Below are 18,507 nucleotides of genomic sequence, written 5' to 3' on the forward strand. Positions count from 1 at the left end.
TGCATCCAGCACCCCATCCCCATGGCCGCCCATGGGTCCTGAGCCCCCCGCCATGGGTCTGGGGGTCAGCCGGCGATTGGGGCCTCTGGCAGGGAGGAGGTTGGCCGGCAGCGGCCATGTCCGGCGGCTTCCTCCCTGGCACGCTGCATCCTGCCTGCGCACCCCTTCCCTGCCGGCCGCCACGCCGGGGCCAGAACCGGCCAGGGCCACTGACACTGGACAGGCAGCACCGCCGCAGCCATCCTGCTCCATCCCGCAGCCATCCTGCTCCATCCCGCAGCATCCCCAAGCACCCCGGGACAGAGGGGCAGCATCCTGCCCTGCTGCGGAGCCTGGAGCATGAGCCGGAGGTGCCAGCAAGGACAGGTTGCCACAGGCAGGGCTTATTGAAATGAATTTAATATCTCATGTTGCAGCAAAATTAAAAATATACAAAAAGTTTGTGGTATACAAAAAAGTCTCGGTACGGACCCCGGCCTCCCGCTCGCCCCCCCACCCTGCCCGCGCCGAGGGTCCCAGAGAAGAAGGTGGCACACAGAGTATTTACAGTACGTGACAGCGGCCGCCAAGTCCCGGCACTGGGGCGGGGGGGCCAGGGTCATAGCCAAGACCCCCCCGGCAGCCCCCGCTGGGAACGAACGGCCCCGGCCGAGGGTAAACGGGGTCGGGCCCCGGCCCAAACCTCTCCCCGCTCCCTGAAGCCAGGGTGGCCCCGCTGCCCATCCCTGGGGGTGACACCCCCAGGGACCAGGATCCCCGTCCCCAGTGGGATCTTGAGCACCTCCGGAGCTGCCCCCTGTCCCGTAGTGCCCGGCTTGGCCCCAGGTCTCACCCCTTCACCGTGGCCCTGCTGGGCAGGTGCTGCCATGTCGGTGCTGCCGCTGGCACCGGGGTGCTGGGTTTGGCTTCCTGGGGGCGGCCGAGCCCTGGGGCTGGGAGTGGGACCCATGGCTGCCCCCCGAGCCCCACGCACGGGGTCCCCACGCCGAGCATGGCAGCACCACACGGGCAGGGGCTCGGTGCTGCCTGCTGCTGCTGAGATCCCTGCCCAGGGCAGCCCAGGGCTGAGGGTACCGTGGCTTGAGTGCATAGAAAAGTGTCCCTCTGTCCCGCCGGCGCAGCCCCGGGGTCCCCATGCAAACCCTGGGGGTGAAGGGCACGGAGGGGTGCAGATCACCCCAAACAGCGGCTCCTCTCTGCTCTCGGGGGGACGGGGAGAGGGGCTGGGGCAGGGGGGGAGCCCAGAGGAGCCGCTCCGTGCTGGCACCCTGTCCCCATGTGGCCTGTCCCCATCCCCGGTGGCTTCCCGGCTTCACGAGTGGGACCCAGTGAGGAGCCGCTGCCTGGGCATGGGGCGAGGGCTGCGGCAATGTCGCTTGACTGCTGCAGGGGAGCCCCGGCCCCAGCCCGGCTCCCCCAGCCGCTGCCCCCGACCTTCCCTGAGGATAAGAGACCCCCCCGCAGAGCCACCCCGCACCCGGCACTGCGGTCAGCACCCACCGCCGGGGTCTGCCCGTTACCTGTGGCGAAGGAGAGGTGTGGGTCACGGGGGGCTCAGCCCGCTGCCCAGCCCCAGCCATGCTCTGCACCCTCCTCCAAAAGGGTTTCCAAGGCTTCCAGTTAGCACCAGTTAGCACCAGTGACCCCAGCGACAGCCCGCCCCAGCCCGCTGTCACCCCGGCCTTCCAGCTACAGAGAAATGGGAAAAAAAGCAACGTGATGCCACCCACACCATGCACCCACCCGCCCCAGCCACGCCACAGGACTGGGCGCCCACGCCAGCCCTTGGGGACCCCATGTCCCGGCACGGTGGGCAGCAGCCAGAGCCATTCCCAGGGACAGCTTCCCAGTAGGAGCCCTTCCCACGGCCGGCACGGTGCCTCGTGCGGTGCCTCACATGGTGCCTCATGGCACAGTGGGGCCGGCGGGGTTGCCCACGCTCCCCGGCTCAGGGCAGGGCTTGGCACCGTGGCACAGGGCAGCTGGAGGCCGGGACCCTGCGGGGCCGTTGAGGGGGGCACAGCGGGTACGGGGAAGGCACAGGGGCAGGGGGCATGGGGCCGTGTGGTCCGGCAGCTCCCCTGCCCTGCAAACCCCTGCCAGCCCCCTGCACACACACGCACGCACATGTGAACACACGCACACACGCATACATACCCCCCCCCTTGGCGCACACCTGGCCCCGGGGGGGGCACAGGGTACATTCAGCACAGTCCTTCGGGCAGGGGCAAGCCAACGGATCTGGGCAGGACCAGGGACACATTCGAACCCGGAGCCCAGGGCAGCCCTGCTCCTCTGGGCAGGCAGGGGGGAGGCAGGGGGGAGGCAGGATCCCGGCTTAGGTTTATATGGGGGAGCTGGATGGGGCTGATGCCAATGAGGGGGGTGAATGGAAATGCTCCCGGGTGGGAAGCAATGCCAAACCCGGGAGGGGAGAACGGCTGGGGGTAAACCCTGCTTTAGGGAGCGCCGGGAATGCCGGCGGCCCCACACGCCCCCCGCAGCAGTGCCAGCCAGGCCCTGCCCCCCTCCCTGGCCGCAGCGGAGGTAGAAAATGTCACACAAAATGTCACCATTCAGGTGAAAACAAACCCAATGAGACGAAGCAGTTCCCGTGGGGGCAGGGGGGATGATGGGGTGCTGCCATCCTGGCCAGAGCCGGGGGCCCAGCTCAGACCCAGGGGGAGCAGGGTCCGTGCCCACCCATGAGGGGCCCCCCCGGGCCAGGGTCTGTGCCCCACAGGGCAGCAGGGACCCTGTGGGCTTGAGGACGCGGCTCGACCCTGAGCTGGGGGGACCAAGGATGGAGATGAAAGGGCCCCCCTGGGGCTGGCACTGCAGGGAGTGGGGGGAGTAGGAGACATGGGGGGGCTGGCCGGGTCCTGGCTGTCCCCTGCCCCAGCTTTCTGGGGGTGATGAGCCCCATGCACCACGGTGCAGCCGCTCTCCAGCCCCACAGTGCTGCCACGGCACAGGCACCCATGTCCCCGTGTGCCACCCACCTGGGCCACGCCGTGCCCCACCGTGCCCCAAGCCCCTCGTGGCTGCCGGCCCCCAGCCCATGGTGTCCCTAGTCCCCATCCTGCACCACTGACATGGTCGAGCACTGTGGGGCCGCAGCACCCACCGCCTTGGGCTCAGGCACCGGTGAGGTATTTTGGCAAGGACGAGCCCCGGGGGGAGCCGGGGCGGCTGCCGTGGGGTGGGACACAGGTCTTGGCTGCGGGAGGGTGGCGCGGGGGGGGATAGCACCAAAAGACCTCCCTGGCCCCCGCCCGCGGGGCGCTCGCTGCAGCAGCACGGCAGCGCCGGCAAACCCAACCGAAAGGCAAATGGCTGCGAAGATGTGGGACGGCCGGGATGGCACCGGGAGGGCTCCGCCGCGGCCCCGCACCTCCCACCCTACACGGTGGTCTCGTACTCCAGCACCTCCTGGGGGGCACCGGGCGTGCGGTACTGCAGGCGCGGGGTGGTGGGCGACGCATACTCCAGCGCCAGGATGGTCTTCCGCAGGCGCCGGTCGATGAAGTGGGCGTCCCAGGCCGGGTACTTCTTCCTGGGCAGGTCAATGCGGATGACGGGCCCCTCTGTCCGCGGGGCGCGGGCGGCCGGCGCCGGTGGGGCAGAGGGTCTCACCTGGAAGACGGGCACGCAGCTGTCCCGCTCCCCCGGCGCCCCGTCCCGCTCCCCCGCTGTAGTCCGCGGCAGCGAGCGGGGGGGGCTGGTGACGGCGTCTGCGGGGGACCCCGGCGCTGGGGCCGGCCGCTGCCGGAAAATGCAACCGCCAAGACGGGGGCTGAACATGGGGCCGTTTGGGTGCAAGAGGCAGTAGTAGATGAACATGAAGAAGATGCCAAGGGCGAAGCTGGAGCTGACCACACAGACAAGGATTAAGGCGTCGAAGTCGGAGGTGGTCTTGCGGTCGTAGTAGAGGAACCAGAGGATGGTGAGGGCGGCGTTCTCCGACAGCGTGATGACATAGTAGATGCACATGCGGTAGCGGCTCCGTCCCTCCTTGACGTTGAACCAGCAGAAGATGTAGATGATGCCCACCACCATGTTGTAGATGATCTCCTCCCACTTGGACATGCAGAAGTCCGTCTCACCCTGGATGATCCAGAAGGTCATGATGCACCAGTGGGTGACGATGAAGATGCCGAAGTAGAGCTGGAACACGGAGGCGAAGAGGGCGAAGGCGATGGCGCGGGCGGCGATGGTGAAGAGGTGCCACAGGATCTGTACCACGGCCCCCTTGTAGGACATGGGCATCTTGTCCTCCCGCGAGTCCCGCAGCACCTTCTGGTAGGAGGCGATCATCCACGCCAGGGAGACCAGCGAGGCCGAGGCTGAGAGCCCTGTGGGCACAAAGCGGGGAGGAGCAGTGAGAGCTTGCGGCAACCCCGTGTCGCCCCTTCCAGCCGCCCCTGTCCCCCGCCACGGGGTCCGCGTCCCTTACCCTGCAGCGGCTCGATGGTGTTCTGCTGTACCATGATGCTGAGCTGCAGCACGAGCTGGGGCGCGCTCTTCAGGAAGGTTTCCAGCAGCCGTAGCATGCTGATGTCCGCGCTCTCGAACATCATCCGCCAGTAGAAGTGGCGGCGGCGGTGCTCAACCTGCCACCGGCTCTGCAGCCCCAGGTACAGCGTGCGGAGGTACCTGCGCGAGGCAGGGTGGGAGGGTGAGACGAGCCCCCACCACTCGGGCAGCCGAGCTCACCTCCTCTTGCCCATGTGAGGCGTGCCCCATGACCGCTGCCAACCTGCTCCAGCGAGCACTTCCCCCCCTGATTTGGGGCCACAGAAGGCCCCCCACGCTGGGGGTGCAGGGGGCTGCAGGGCAGTGGTGATGCTGAGCTTACCCCTGTCCCACCCTGGACCCCTGAGATGCCGGGAAGAGGCAGCTTGTGCAAAGCCAGTTCAGCATCCTTCTGCCCTGGGGCTCACCTAGCCATCACCCCACTGCCCACCCTGGTGCTGCCCTTGTGCCCTCTCCCCCACGCAGGGTCTGCCTCCCCACCCCAGCTGGGGATCCCCCCCCTCAGCCCCGCTCTCCGGCCACCCATGAATTTGGGGTGCCCTGGCCCCAGCCCAGAACCACGTCCGGCTGCTTCTCAAAGGGGATATTTTGGTCCTGGCTGGCGCGGAGCCCACCCTGCCTCCTCCTGCCCCAAGCCAGGACGGAGGCACCAGCTGGTCGTGCCGCGCTGCCCGCGGGAAGCTCCCGGGCGCTTGTGCCGGCATTGCCTCGGCTTTTGGCAGGGCTATGGGCGCGGGCGCACGCCGGCCCCGGCCATCTGGTCGTCGGCCGGGGGTCAGCGGAGGTGTGCGTGGCACCGACGCACGCGCTGGCTGAGTCACCGCCACCAGGGACCCCTCCCTGCGGCACGGGGCCAGATCTGGGCACCACAGGAGGGGACACGGGGCCGGACAGACAGGGCATCCCCGGGCAGCCCTGCTTGCACCATGGGCCGGTGTCTCCGCTGCCTCGGGGGGAGGAGGGAGCCGGATGAGGAGGAAGACAGAAAGACGAAGCGGGAGGATGTCGGACCATAAAGCTTCCTCCCAGGCGAGTAAAACCCTCACGCAGAGCGATGGCCTCTCCATCAGCTCCAGAAAGCGCTGCCAGCCGATTCCATTAGCCTGACATGCAGGAGAAACCCTGATCCCAGCACTTTCGGCTCATCCGTCAGCAGGAGGAAGCAAGAGCTGGCCCTGCTCCTGCCATGGGGATGGCTGGGTGCTCCTGCCCCTGGGCTGCACAGCCCTGAGACCACGGTGGGGGCCATCAGCTGGGGCCACCGAGGCCCCCGTGCCACCCTGCTGCCATTTGCTCCCACCCCGGGCAGCCCCACTGGCTCCCTCAGCATGCAGGAGGGCAGGGTGGGCATGCCGGTCCCATGGGGCTCCCGTGGTCCTCCCCAGCGAGGACCTGTCACCGCCTGCCCCATCCCCTCCCACCGCCCTGCTGGGAGCCCCAAAAAGCCCCCCTGCCACAAGGTGGCCAGGCAAGACATCGCTGTCAGCATATAACGCAATTTTGGTAGTCCCGCCCCGGTTTCAGCGGGTGCCAATGGCTGCAGGGGCCATCCCGTGGCCCCACAGCTAGCCCAGCGCCCGGTCCCCACCGGCTTCTTTGCGCTGGTGTCAAAATGACGTTTTAATGTCCACCTCGGGGGGAGAAGCTAATTTTAGCCTTTCCTGAGGCCCGTCCCTCGCTGCTCGGGGGGAGAGGCTGCAGCCGCTCGGCTCCCGGCACAGATTTGCAACCCGGTGCCACCTGCTCGTGCCCAGCCAGGCCAGCACTGCCATCACGGCAGCACCGTGGCCGCTGCCCCCCCAGCCCCTCTCCCCACGAGCCACCTCTTCTGGCCCCGCAGAAGGGCCCAAGGGCGGACCCCCCCTCACTGGCAAGGTGCAAACCAAGGGAAGGCCTGGGGACAGAGGACACGGCATGGGGGGGAAGCAACCGGAGAAGCGATGCAGAGCACAGGATGCCGCAGGCCACCGCTGCTGGTCCCAGGGCACCCATGGGAGATCCGGACACCGGCAACCTCATCCTCTCCCTGTAATCAGCCTCGCTAATTGGGCTCGTCAGTGCCATGATCCCACCTTCTGTGGCGCACGGCAGCCCCCCCACACAGACCGCAGAGCCGTGCCGTCCCTGTGGCACAGCCGGCAGCCACCACGTGCCGTCCCCGGCTCCTCAGCCATTCAACTAGTGACCCGCGGCCTCCCCCAGCTTTCGGCGGGGGCACAATTACTCTCCCGTCTTCCCATCAGCTCCATAGATCTCATTAAAACAAGATTTCATCTCCCATCAACTTGCCAGAATGAAATGTTGATTCTTATTTGTTATGCATTTGATCATCCCGTGGTGTTTCAGCCCAGAGAAACATCCCCGCGCTGACAGTGCACGGCGGGCGCTTACCAACCCAGCACCGCAGCAGCTGCATGGGAAATACAGAATCAATCACTTGAAAAAAAATAATTTAATTTTCAAAAAACTGATGATGAGGCAGAAACCGACCGCGAGAGCTCTCAGGGCTAATTGCTCCCTCCTTTGTATTACAAAGAGTAATCTAACGAAACCCCTGCAGCAGAAAGGTGGTGGGCTGAGGCGGGTGCTGGGTTTGCCAGAGCCCCGCCACGGATGGGTTTGCCGGAGCCTCACCATGGCCGGGTTTGCTGCCAGCACCACTGTTTGCCCCCAGCTCCCAGCTACTGACCCTGATTTTCAAGTATCGGAACAAAAGAAGTGCAAGGAGAAAAGCCCAGCCCTGGTTATAACCAAATCCACTAATCATTGTCCTCAGATAGAAAAGGACAAGGGACCCCCGGGTCTAAGAGTGAGCGATACGGAGTGCGATTTTCCTAGAAGGTAATTTGGGATATCATCCCTTAATCCTTTATTTAAACAAGGAGAAAATTGCTTCCCTGTTGCAGCCATTTTAATCCCTTACACATCCCACCAAGTCAGGTCATCAGGGAGAGCTGCACATGGGCCTGGCTGGCATGGCACTGCGCTGATGAAAGCCCCTGTGTCCCACCGTCCTTACACCCCAATGTGCCCTGGGTCCCTGGGGCAAACAGGAGCAGCAGAGGCCACTCATGCTCAGGGAAAAGCTCAGTCTGGCCCCAAAAAGCCCCTTGTCCTGCGCACCGGGGCCAGGCAGAGACCCCCAGCAAGTGACTGACCCCAGTGCTGGGTCCTGCAGCGGGACAAGCCGGGTGCTCCCAGGGCTGAGAGGTCTCCTGACCAGGCAGAGCAAAGGCCTGGGGAGCAGAAGGGCCGGTGGGGGGAAACCTATGGGTCCCAGCTCTGTCACCCCTCATGAGCTCACCCAGGGAGCTGCTGAGGGTGTCTGTGCCCTGCGGGGCTGCCGCCGGACTGGCATCAGGACCAAGGGGTGGCACCAGGTCCCCAAGCCAGCAGAGGATGGGGGGACACGGACTGACGGGGGGCTTTCTGGGAGGCCCTGCAGGTGGAGAGGGCACCCCAGGTCTGGCCCCGGTGACCCCCAGGCAGCCAAACCAGGCACGACCCTGGGCTAAAGCAGACACAGGGGCACAATAGGCACAGGCAGGGCTGTCCCCAGTGCAATGGGACCCGCAGAGACACACCAGCCAACTGCCAGCCCACAGAGGTGGCAGGGGACCCCTGGCACGCTGCCGGGTGGGAGACACGCGTGGCATGCACAGCATCCCTTCCTTTGGTGTTTCTTTGGTGAAAAAGCTGGTGACTTTTTGCGAGCAGAGTGGATAACAATTCCTGAGCTGCAAAACTGTCCAAGCAGCAGCCCCCAAATGCAGCGGTGGCATGGGCTCACCTGGGGGATGGGCCCGTGCCGCTGCTGCTTACATGAGCACATGGTCATGCAACCGGCACCGTCTCTGGAGAGCATCCGTGGTGGAGTATTTGCATGTGCATCATGAACACGCTGATGACAACTAACTTCAGCAGCTTTAATTTGGGATAATCTCAGGGTTTGTGCTCAGAGCTGCCTTTGCAGCTGGGAAGCAGCTGTATTTTTGTGATTTGGGGTCTTTGTCACAGCTGGGGCTCGGGGCTGCACAGCGATGGATTTGGTAGGGGTGAGGCAATCGCAAGGCAGGGAGGAGGCAGGTAAATCAGGGAAGGGGAAGATGTTTGGCAAGGGGCATGGTACCCTGGCCAGGGAAAAGCTTTCCCTTCACACGTAGCATTTATTTAACACTTCTTTAACTGCCACATCCACCTGCACTGGATCCAACCTCACTAATGGGTTTAACAAACTGCATTTAACTGGTCACCCAAGCTAATCCCAAACCCCGAGATTAGAAAGAGCCTCAGCTGCAGCTTGAGACCAACATGTCCTGGAGGGTCAGTGCTGAGAGTTACCGCTTTAATTGGCTTAAGAGCCTCCGCGGTGCAGCAGATCAGGAGAGCGTGGCTGACACCACTGGCAGCAAAGCCCCCGACCGCAGCCTGGCCCCAGCTCAGGCCAGGATCAGGTAATTGCCTGCAGGGTGCCGGGGCCAAGGCCGGCTGCAGGCAGGCTCAGCAGCCAGTGGGCCGAAGAGCTCCCATCCTCTCCCTCACCAGCTCCTCCAGCACACTAAGGCAGGGCTTGCACCCGTCCTGCAGCCAGCATCCCCTGAGAGCTGCCACGGGGGTGGGTGGGATCGGGGAGGGGCAGGCGGTGGCTGGGTTGGTGAGGGAAGGGCAGGAGCCCCTCTAGCACGGTGCACGCTGTACTGTGAAACAAAGTTAGACGTCCCAGGAGCATCCCAGGAAAAGCAGCAGATGAATGAATGCATGCAGACAACAACAGGGAGTGGAGGAGCCTCTGTACTACAGTAGCTCAGGAGGGGAAACAGCACCGAAACCTGAGCCTGAGCGCTGCCTGCTCGGTGCATTGTTCCGGGAATTTGCCATTGTCTCCACTCCCTTCCCAGCACCAGCCTTCCCCGGGAAGCAGCTCGGTGCCAGAGCCACGGCTCTTCCCCAGCGCCCCGAGGATGGAGCTCAGTGGAGCCGGGAGGAAGCAGGGCCGGAGGAAGGGGAGGAAGGTGCCAATAAACCATCAGCTTGGGCTTCTGGAGGGTCTGTAGAGACACAGGCAAAGGGCCTCGAGCCTGCTCCAGTGTGCCAAGCTGTTGCTCACCCTGCCTGCACAGCCTGCCCAGGCCCAGAAAAAGCTGGGGACAAACGGCACCTCCTCACCTGTGACCCCGCAGACTACAGCAAGCTCCGAGCAGGAGCACAGGGAGGCACATGGCGGGGACAATCCGAGCCCAAGGTGTTCGGGGCCCAGCAGAAGCACTTCACACCCCCTGGCACCTGGCTGTCATGACCAGGCAGGCCCCCCAGCAGGTCCAGCACCACCCGGTCATGGGGACAGCAGTCCTGTGCCACCCAGCTGGGCTGTGGGCTAGTCATGCCAGCTCCTGCCCACACCCACAGCTCCTGCCTACACCCACAGCTGGGCTCTGCTGGGGGCTCTCCCCCACCACCCATCCTGCTGTGGCTGCAGAGAGATTGATCCCCGTGCCCCCCCCACCTTCCTGGGCCCCTGCTGCACCTTGCCATCCCCACCCAATACCCCCCATACCCTGCCATCCCCACCTGTGTCCTCCGTGCTGCACCCTGTTATCCCCCCCATGTCCCTGCTGTACCCTGCCACTCCCTCCAGCCCCAGCCTGGCTCCATGACCCCCATGCCTCCAGACCTGCCCCAGCTGCAGCAGGGGGACAAGGCCTTGCAGCAGCCCCATCCCAGCCCCCTGGTCCCCCTGTACCCCTGGTCCCCCCGTACCTCCAGACCCACCCCAGCTGCACGAGGTGGATGAGGCCCTGCAGCAGCCTTATCCCGACCCCCTGACCCTCCCGCCCCGTACCCCTGGTCCCCCCATACCTCCAGACGTGCCCCAGCTGCAGGAGATGGATGAGGCCCTGCAGCAACCCCATCCTGGCCCCCTGACCCTCCCTGACCCCCCCCGTACACCTGGTCCCCCCATACCTGCAGAACCACACCAGCTACAGGAGGTGGATGAGGCCCTGCAGCATCCTCATCCTGACCCACCCGTACCCCTACAACCCCTGTACCTCCAGACCCACCCCAGCTGCAGGAGGTGGATGAGGCCCCGCAGCAGCCCCCTGAGCCCCGTCCTGGCTCCTCATCCTCCCCATCCCTATCCTGTCTCTGTGTCCCTCGTGGCCCCCCTGTACCTCCAGACCCGCCCCAGCTGCAGGAGGTGGATGAGACCCCACAGCAGCCCCATCCCGACCCCCTGACCCCCCCCCCCCCGTACCTCCAGACCTGCCCCAGCTGCAGGAGGTGGATGAGGCCCTGCAGCAGCCAGACGCAGAGGCGGCAGCAGCCGCGGGGGCCGCGGGCGCTGTCCTTGGTGCTGCCGGCGCTGTCCTTGGTGCTGGCGGCGAAGTCGTAGACGAACCACCTGAAGCTGAGCAGCTGCACCACCAGCGAGGGCAGCAGCACGAAGAGCAGCGTCAGCCCGAACCACCACCGCTGCCCCCGCACGTAGTAGTGGGCCGCCAGCCACAGGTCCGAGGCACCGTCCGCGAAGCAGACCAGGAGGGCGCAGAGCACCCAGCAGCCGTCCCGCAAACGGTATCGTCTCGCTGGGGGGGCCGCTCCTCCTCCCGTTCGTCTCCCCCCGCCGCCTCCCTCCGGGCTCTCCAGCCTCACGGCCGGGCCGCCGCCGCCACCGCCGCCGCCACCACCGCCGCCGCCGCCGCCGCCGCCGCCGCCGCCGTCCGACTTCGCGGCCATGTTGTCGGGGGAGAGGAGGAGAAAGGAGGGAGCGGGAGAGACTTCCGGAGGGAGGACGGCGCCGACGAGCCCGCCCCGGCAGCGCCCGCCCCCGCCGGCCTCGCCCCGCGACCGCCCGGCCGCCACCGGCCGCCCGGCCCGGTCCGGCCCCGCCGAGACCCGCCCCCCCCTCCCCCTCCCCCGGCCGGCCCCGGGAGCCCCCGCCCCGTGTCGTCGTCCCCCCCCTCCCCCCCCCGCCGCTCCCCCCTCCGGAAAGGGCAGCCGCCCCCCCCTCGGGGTCCCGGGGGAGCGCACGGTACCGGTGGGCGCCTCCCTGCGCCGCCTCCCCCCGCAAAGTCCTCGCCGGGAAGGGCAACCGGCCCCTCCCCCGGTCGGCCCCGACCCCCCCACACCGGGCTCCCCGCCGACAAGGACGGCCTGGTCCCCGCCGAGCCCCCGCCCGGGGGCCAGCGGGTGCCTCCCCGCCCCGGTCCCGGTGGAATCCACCCGGGGCATCGGCCGTGCTGTCCGACCACCCCCCCACCCAGCTCCTCAAGGACCGGAGCCCCCTGAGCAGCTGCTGGGCGGCCTCGGGCTCCCCCAGCCCCGAGTCTCAGCCCTCAGCCCGGGCAAGACCCTGCTTACGGGTCCAGCCCTGGAACGGGCCAGGGCGGTGTGAGCCCCCCCACGGGCCTGGGAGGATGGAGATGCTGCAGGTCCCTCTGCCACCCCCTCCCCGGGGCTGGGACAGGCCCAAAGGCCACCAGGCTCCTGCCCAAGGGAGTCCAGGCAGGGTCCTGCTGGGCTGGACCTGAGCCCCGCTTTGGAGGGAGAGTCCCAGCCTTGGGGAAGTCCCCGAGGAACCACACAAGCCGGCAAAGTGCCAAGGTCTCCGGGCGGACCTGGGGCACGGGGGTTTGGATGCACGTGTGCCCAGATGCTGCCCTGCTCCTTGGCTCTGTCCCACCATCTCTCCTCCGTTCGTTGCCCATCAGAGTTTGGATGCAGTGCATCTGGCAAAGCCAGGCCGCCCTGGCCTGGCCGGTAGTGCAAGGGGCTGGTACCCCCCATGCATGAGGAGCAGCACTGTGCTGGCATCCCCGGCGCTGCTGGGACGGAAAGGGCTTTTTGTTCCTTTGCAGCGTGTCTCCAGGGAGGGTGATCACATGCAGGCAGCTGCCCCTGGCCCAGAGGGATGGACTCCGGCTCGCTGCATTTCAGCCCCCAAGGCTCAGCCCTGTGTATTTGCCTGCGGAGGAGCCACGCGCGTGGCTGGAGCCTGGCCCACGGTGAGCACGCCGCAGCACGCAGCGAGGGGGAGCGTGTTTTATCCCAGGAAACGTGGCCAACTTCCAAACTCCGCCTTGCAGAGCAGCAAGGGGGATCAGCTCAAACTGTGGGTCAGTCTGGGTTCCTGGTGCACAAAACCGAGGGAGCAAGTTGGGGGGGGTGTTAGTCAGCACAAGGGAGCAGAGTCAGGCCCTCGGCGAGGCTCTCCCACTGCTGCATGTATTAGCATGGGTAATGTGACTTAAATACCTAACCTTGAGATGCTCCTGACAGATCCCCTTGACAAATGCCTGCCTGGGGGAGGGGACGCTCGCAGCATCCCAGAGCCCAAAGAAAGGAGCCTTTCATCCACCAACGGTCACGGCCAGGGCCCCTTCGGGTGACAGGCTCCGTTGGCCGGAGCCCCCCCCGACACCTGGCCAGCCCCAGCCCTGTTTGGGCTCCATCCCTGGGGAGTCTCTGTCCTGGCTGGGCAATGGAGCAGAGCCGGTGCCACCACGATGGCGGGCATAGCACCAGGGAGAGGGGACCCGGACACCAGGAGAGACGGACCCACCTGCCTTCACAGACCCCGAAATGCACCCTCTGAAAGTGGAGTTAAACATCCACAGCCTGAGAATACGGAGACTGTGGTTTGAAGTCTGATTTATGTTAACAGCAGGCCCCAGCAGCCACAGGGAAAAGTGAGAGAGAAAAAAAACCTATAAACATCCCTGAAGCCTTCCCGTGCAGCTGTCAGCAGGCAGGGAGGGTTTCTAGCTGCATACATAAAAGTGCTGCAAGGAAGAAAAAGGAACATGCTGAACCCAAACCCTGCTCTTTCCACAACAAAATACACAGCAAAGCAAAGCAGCCCTCGGCAGTGGGCGGGCGGCTGGTCCCTCTGACTGCCTGGTTCCCAGGGGGGCACATAAACGTGCAGCTGGTTCAAACGGACCTCTGGTCCCCAGGGCTGAGCCCAGCTTCCAAGCAAAAGGCACTGCCCCTGGCACTAGCTCCAGGAGAAGAAATCCGTGATGATTTGTGGCTGGCTCAGAGCTTGGCTGCGGAGAGGCCCACAGAGCACAGCACCAGCCACCGCTCGCTGCCCTGCAAATGTTTTCCTGGTGCCCCTGGCTTTGCGATCCCTCCTGCCACAGCAGACTCAGCTGCAGCTTCCCCCACACTTCTGCTGAGCTGGGCCCCCCGCTTCCCGGGGAGAGTAGCCCCTGCCCCTCCATGCAGCCCAACATCCCCAGCAAAACCCTGCCTTCATTGCACTGTCATTGGCAACCCCAGACAGTCACTGTGCTTTCCTTCACTGCTGCCAGGACATGAGCAGCCTGTCTCTATCCCACCCCTATCCCCATCCCCGTCCCCATCCCCATCCCTCCCACACCGACTTTGGACGCACTCCCTCCTCCTTGCCTTGCTGGACAGTGCGAGGGCTGCTGGTGGAGGTGGCGGGAGAAGGTTTCCAGCCCGCTGAAGGGGATGGTCACCACCCAGCCAGGCCATGCTTCCCGAGCATGACCTCCAGCTCTGAGCTCTGCAGCCAAACTCTGGTCTCAAGAGGCTGTGTCTGTGCAGCAGGACAGATGGATGGGGCTTTCACTGCCCACTGAGCTTTTTGTCACTGGTCTGAAAAATGTGTCCCCGTGGGAGGTAAATGGATCTCCAGCTCTGGTTAGGGTCCCAGCACACATCACAAGAATCAGACACTCTTCTGATCCCATCAAAGCAACAAGGATCAAATGCTGCCTTCATGCCTGGCAGAAAGGTGAAGCCAACCACTCCACAGTGGATGCTACAGTGTGAGGCTGCAGGAGAAAAGCAGACCCACGTCCTGCATCCTGCATCTCATGTCCTGTCCCATGTCCTGCATCCCACTCTGCAGCCGACCCCAGTGCCCCTGTCCCGCTTGGACTCCATGGGAGCCAACCCTGACGCTGTGGATGGGAAGCAGGTGGCCCCCGATCCAGTCTGTAGATCTCCAGCCAGCCGCCCCCACCAAAAAAGGAGCATTTTCCAGCATTGGCATCCAGCCCCAGTCCCGCTGCCTCTTTTGGTCGATGTCAGGAAAAAATCCAACCTGAGTGTGAATCACTCCCAGCCCAGCCAGGATGCTGTGCATTACTGCTCGCTTCCACCACTCCCCTGGAAGCCACCTTATTTTAGCACACACTGCCACAGACGGAGGAGATCTCCCCAGTTAACTGTAACAAATGACCTTATGGGATTAGGGCCAGTAATCTTCCGATCTGGGTAATCTCCCTTAAGGGATTATTTGCCCACGGAACTGTGGTGACCACCAGCCAGCCAACACCTCGCTCCCTCCATCCCTGACCCCTGTGGTCCCCGTACGGCCACCCCTGTCTCCGGCAGCCTGGAGGTGCCACAGCATGGGGGGTCACCGTGCACCCTTTGGGGAGCTTCTCGCCAAGATGAGTCCCGTGAAGGGCATGAGCCAACAGGTCGGGTCCCCCCCCCTCCACTGATGCTTCTCCTCTCCCCCAGCCCGCGCTCAGTGCCTCGGGGATGTCACTGGGGCTCCCTCCAGTAAAAGCACCAATCCAAGACAGATTGGAAGTCCCTCCACCATCAACAGCGAAGCAACGGTGTCACCGTCATCACGCGACACTGAGCGGCATTGTCAGGGAGGCAGTAACGGCATGGCCAGCTGTGCTGCCGGCAGGGACCCAGCAGCACCGGCCAGAGGTTATGACCAGGGAGCAGCCCCAGCTGGGCACTGCCATGCTGAAGGTCAGTCAACGCTTTCTGGGCAACCGGAGAGTGCAGAACCCCAGGCAAGCGTCCAGCATGTTGTTACCAGTAAGCAAGAGGAGAGGGAGCAGGACCTGTGCGGTACCTGGACTGGAGGAGAGCCGGGCCGGCGATTCTCAGCCGGGAACTAGGCAGTTTCACTAGGGAGGAGCAGCACTGCTTTGGGGCTCTGCCCAGAGCAGGGACATAGGACACCAAAACCCATGTCCCCTGTTACCTGCCAGCCCTGGGTGGGCTCCCAGCACCCTTTCCTCACATGGCAAGGGTCTGGCAGTCCTTGCCATCAGTGCTCGGTCTCCCTGCATCTTCAACACCCCATTTCTCTCTCTCCTCTTTCTCACGGGCTGGGTGGGGTGGAAAGAAGGGGATAAAAGCCATTTTGAGGGGTGATATTTCTCCATTCCTGTAGGCAGGGTCACTGAGGGCAGAAGACTGATACAGTGCCCTGGCAGAGCCTTACGGCTGCTCCGACCATCCCCAGAGCTGGTTCCTGCCCGGCACAGACCGGGGGCCACCAGGGCTGGCAGAGGGCAAGCCGACCCACAGGGACAGCAGCCGGCTTCCCTCCCCGGGGACGGCAGGCCCTGGCCTGCTGAGCTCTGGATGAGCCAGCCAGCTGCACAAAATGAAATCTGAGCTCATCGCCCCTCGCTTTTAGTGCTCTTTATTGCATTCTAGGGAAAAAGAGGGGACAGAAAGGCAACCTGATGCTCCGAGGAGCCCAGCTGCCTGACACCGGCACCGAGCTGGCAAGGAGGGGCAGACAGAAGCGCGGTGCTGGTGGGGAGGGGGGAGAGGGGGCGGGTTGTGACAAAGCATAAATAATTCACGCGCGTGGGGACCCCCAGAGTCCCTCCGGGCTGCAGGGAGCGGAGCTGGGTTTGGGGCTGGCTGTGGGGCCGGGACCCCCCGCCGCCGGGGTGGAGGTGCCGGGGCTCAGCGTCCCTCAGCCACACCGAACGCTCCCGTCCTTCTGCCGGGCGGCGAGTCCCCGTGGGACCGTCCCGGTGTCCCGGAGCCAGTCCCGGGGTGTCCGTCCCCCCCCCAACTCATGGCTAATCCCCTCCCGCCCACCCGTTCCCACGCCCGCTGGCTGCCGCCCCCCTCCCCTCCCTGCCAGCCCGGCCACGCGTGTTTTTAGACACGCGGCCGCGCGCAGCCCCCGTTAATTCGGGCCGCAACGGGACGGGGACGGTGGGGGGGGTCCCCGAACCCGGGGGGGGGGGGGTCCCCGAGCCCCGGCAGTACCCGGGGCGGCCGCTAGGGGGCGCGCTCCGAGCCGGCCCCTCCCACCGCGGAACCCGCCTTGCGCGGCTGCGGCTGCCACCCGGCGGAAACCGGCGGCGGAACCGGAACCGGACCGTGTCCCGGTATCGCTATGGCGCGGGACCCGGCCTTCGTGCTGCGTTACCTGGCCGAGGTGGAGGAGCTGGCCGAGGACGTGCTGGCGGCACGGCAGCAGGTACGGAACGGACCGGTTTCGCCCCCGGCTACCCCCTCTTTCTGCTCCCCGGTAGTCCCGGCGGCGCCCCCCTCCCCCCGCCTCCGCCGGTAGCCCCGAGCCCCGGCTGCCTCTCTCCCGCTGTAGATCGTGGACCTGGATGTGAAGCGGAACCGGAACCGCGAGGCCCTGCGGGCGCTGCAGAACGACCCGGAGCCCGACGGTAAGTCCGGTCTCCCCGGTGCCGTCTCAGCCCCGGCCCGGCCGGCTGCACTCACCGGGAGCCCCACGGGCCGAGGAACGGCTGCCTAGCCGGGAGAAAAACTTCTCTGACCAAAGGCTTTTCCTTTTCCTCCTCTCCCTGCGCAGAGAAGGCCATGGTCTGCTTCGGGAACATGTTCATCGAGCTCCCGAAACCACAGACCAAGGAGATGCTGCAGAAGGGTAAGGCGGGCTGCCCGACGGGCTCGGCTCACCTCTAGTCTTAACCGTAATAAGATTTTAGGAAAATAAGCTGGGTTCTGTCCAATGCTGGGCTTCGAAGTGCCCAAAACCTTTCAGTAGCAGTCACAGGTGGATTCTGGCTGTCGCTTGGCTCTCCCGGGCAGTGCCCTGGGAAGCATGTTGGGGCATGAAACAGCCTGGGGCTGAGTCCCATGGGTGGCGGGGGGGCTGGGTGGGACCCCCGAGGTAGCTGGGGAAGGGTCCTCTCCTGCCCCCTCCCCAGGCCTGGGCTTCCACAGCGAGCCTCCCGCAGGAGGTTCTGCCTGTGCCCCAGAGCCCGCAGTCCTCCTCACTCCTGTCCCGCTTGTCTCAGACCAGGAACATCTGGATGAGGAGATAAACAACCTCCGGAAAGAGCTGCGCGTGAAGGTGAACCGCCTCTTCGAAGCTCAAGGTAAACACTCCTGTTCTGGAATCTTCTCAGTCTCTGGGAGCAGACGTGGACTGTTGGGAGGGACCAGAAACTCCTGAGCTCTGCATGTTCCTGCAGCCGCTTTCCCGCTGGCTTCACAATTCTGTCCCTGCTCCAGCAGTATTTTGCGGCTCCTGCTGCGGAGCTGTCACCCACCAGCACGCTCAACGGGCTCCTGCATCACGCCGGGGTGACCCCACATCAGGTTCCAGGGCTGTCCCTGCCTTCACCACACTGCCTCTAAAGTTTAACATGGACCGCTTCTCTTACTGTGTGGCAAAATACTGATTTTTTTTCTGTGTGTTCTCTCAGGTAAAGCTGAGCTGAAGGGATTTAACCTGAACCCCATGACCGCCGAGGAAATGAAGCTAATCAATCGCATCCTGGAGGGGTGAGGTGGCTGTGCCATCATCACGGCGTGTATTCGGGCTGTCACCCGTGGAGCTCACGCTGCAATAGTCGTAGCCTTTGGGGTTTGGAGGAGGACATCAGCGTGCCCGGAGCCTGCCTCGGGTGAGGTCCCTGGCAGGCGCTGGGGAGGGTTTGGCTCCTCAGCTACGATGCTGCAGTTTCCTTGGATCACCAACCCTTTCCCGCTCCTTACTGCAGCCTGGGTGGCAGAGCTGCGCCCAGGCACGGGCTGGGACACAGCGCTGGGCAAATGCCGGTGGCCGGGGAGGAAGTGTGGTTATTAAAATCAGAGCAGCGGGGCACTCCTAACTCCGTGTGTATGTTCCTTGTTGGGTTTTTCTGTGAGCGCTTCTGGAGACTGGCTTCAGAGCTGGTTCATTGTTGGTGTCGGGAACAGGAGTAGGAGGAATTGGGAATCCACGGCGTGCTCGAAGCA

At 64.8% G+C, this 18,507-nt stretch overlaps 2 protein-coding genes across 2 annotated transcripts; one reads left to right on the forward strand and one right to left on the reverse strand.

Moving 5' to 3' along the window:
• Positions 1-383: 383 nt before the first annotated feature.
• On the reverse strand, positions 384-11,373 carry XKR7 (XK related 7). The gene is made up of 3 exons (XM_069801546.1): positions 10,790-11,373; positions 4,457-4,656; positions 384-4,355 (listed from the first exon to the last, which is right to left on the reverse strand). The coding sequence occupies exons 1-3, from the start codon at positions 11,269-11,271 to the stop codon at positions 3,403-3,405; spliced, it is 1,635 nt and encodes a 544-aa protein (XP_069657647.1). The 5' UTR covers positions 11,272-11,373; the 3' UTR covers positions 384-3,402.
• A 5,134-nt stretch (positions 11,374-16,507) lies between these two features.
• On the forward strand, positions 16,508-18,380 carry PDRG1 (p53 and DNA damage regulated 1). Its single transcript, XM_069801577.1, has 5 exons — positions 16,508-16,765; positions 16,892-16,967; positions 17,114-17,188; positions 17,562-17,642; positions 17,973-18,380. Exons 1-5 carry the CDS (start codon positions 16,682-16,684, stop codon positions 18,053-18,055), a joined length of 399 nt encoding a protein of 132 aa, XP_069657678.1. The 5' UTR covers positions 16,508-16,681; the 3' UTR covers positions 18,056-18,380.
• The last annotated feature ends 127 nt before the right edge of the window (positions 18,381-18,507 follow it).

The sequence above is a fragment of the Haliaeetus albicilla genome, chromosome 2 (genome assembly GCF_947461875.1).
Source record: "Haliaeetus albicilla chromosome 2, bHalAlb1.1, whole genome shotgun sequence".
Classification (NCBI taxonomy): domain Eukaryota; kingdom Metazoa; phylum Chordata; class Aves; order Accipitriformes; family Accipitridae; genus Haliaeetus; species Haliaeetus albicilla.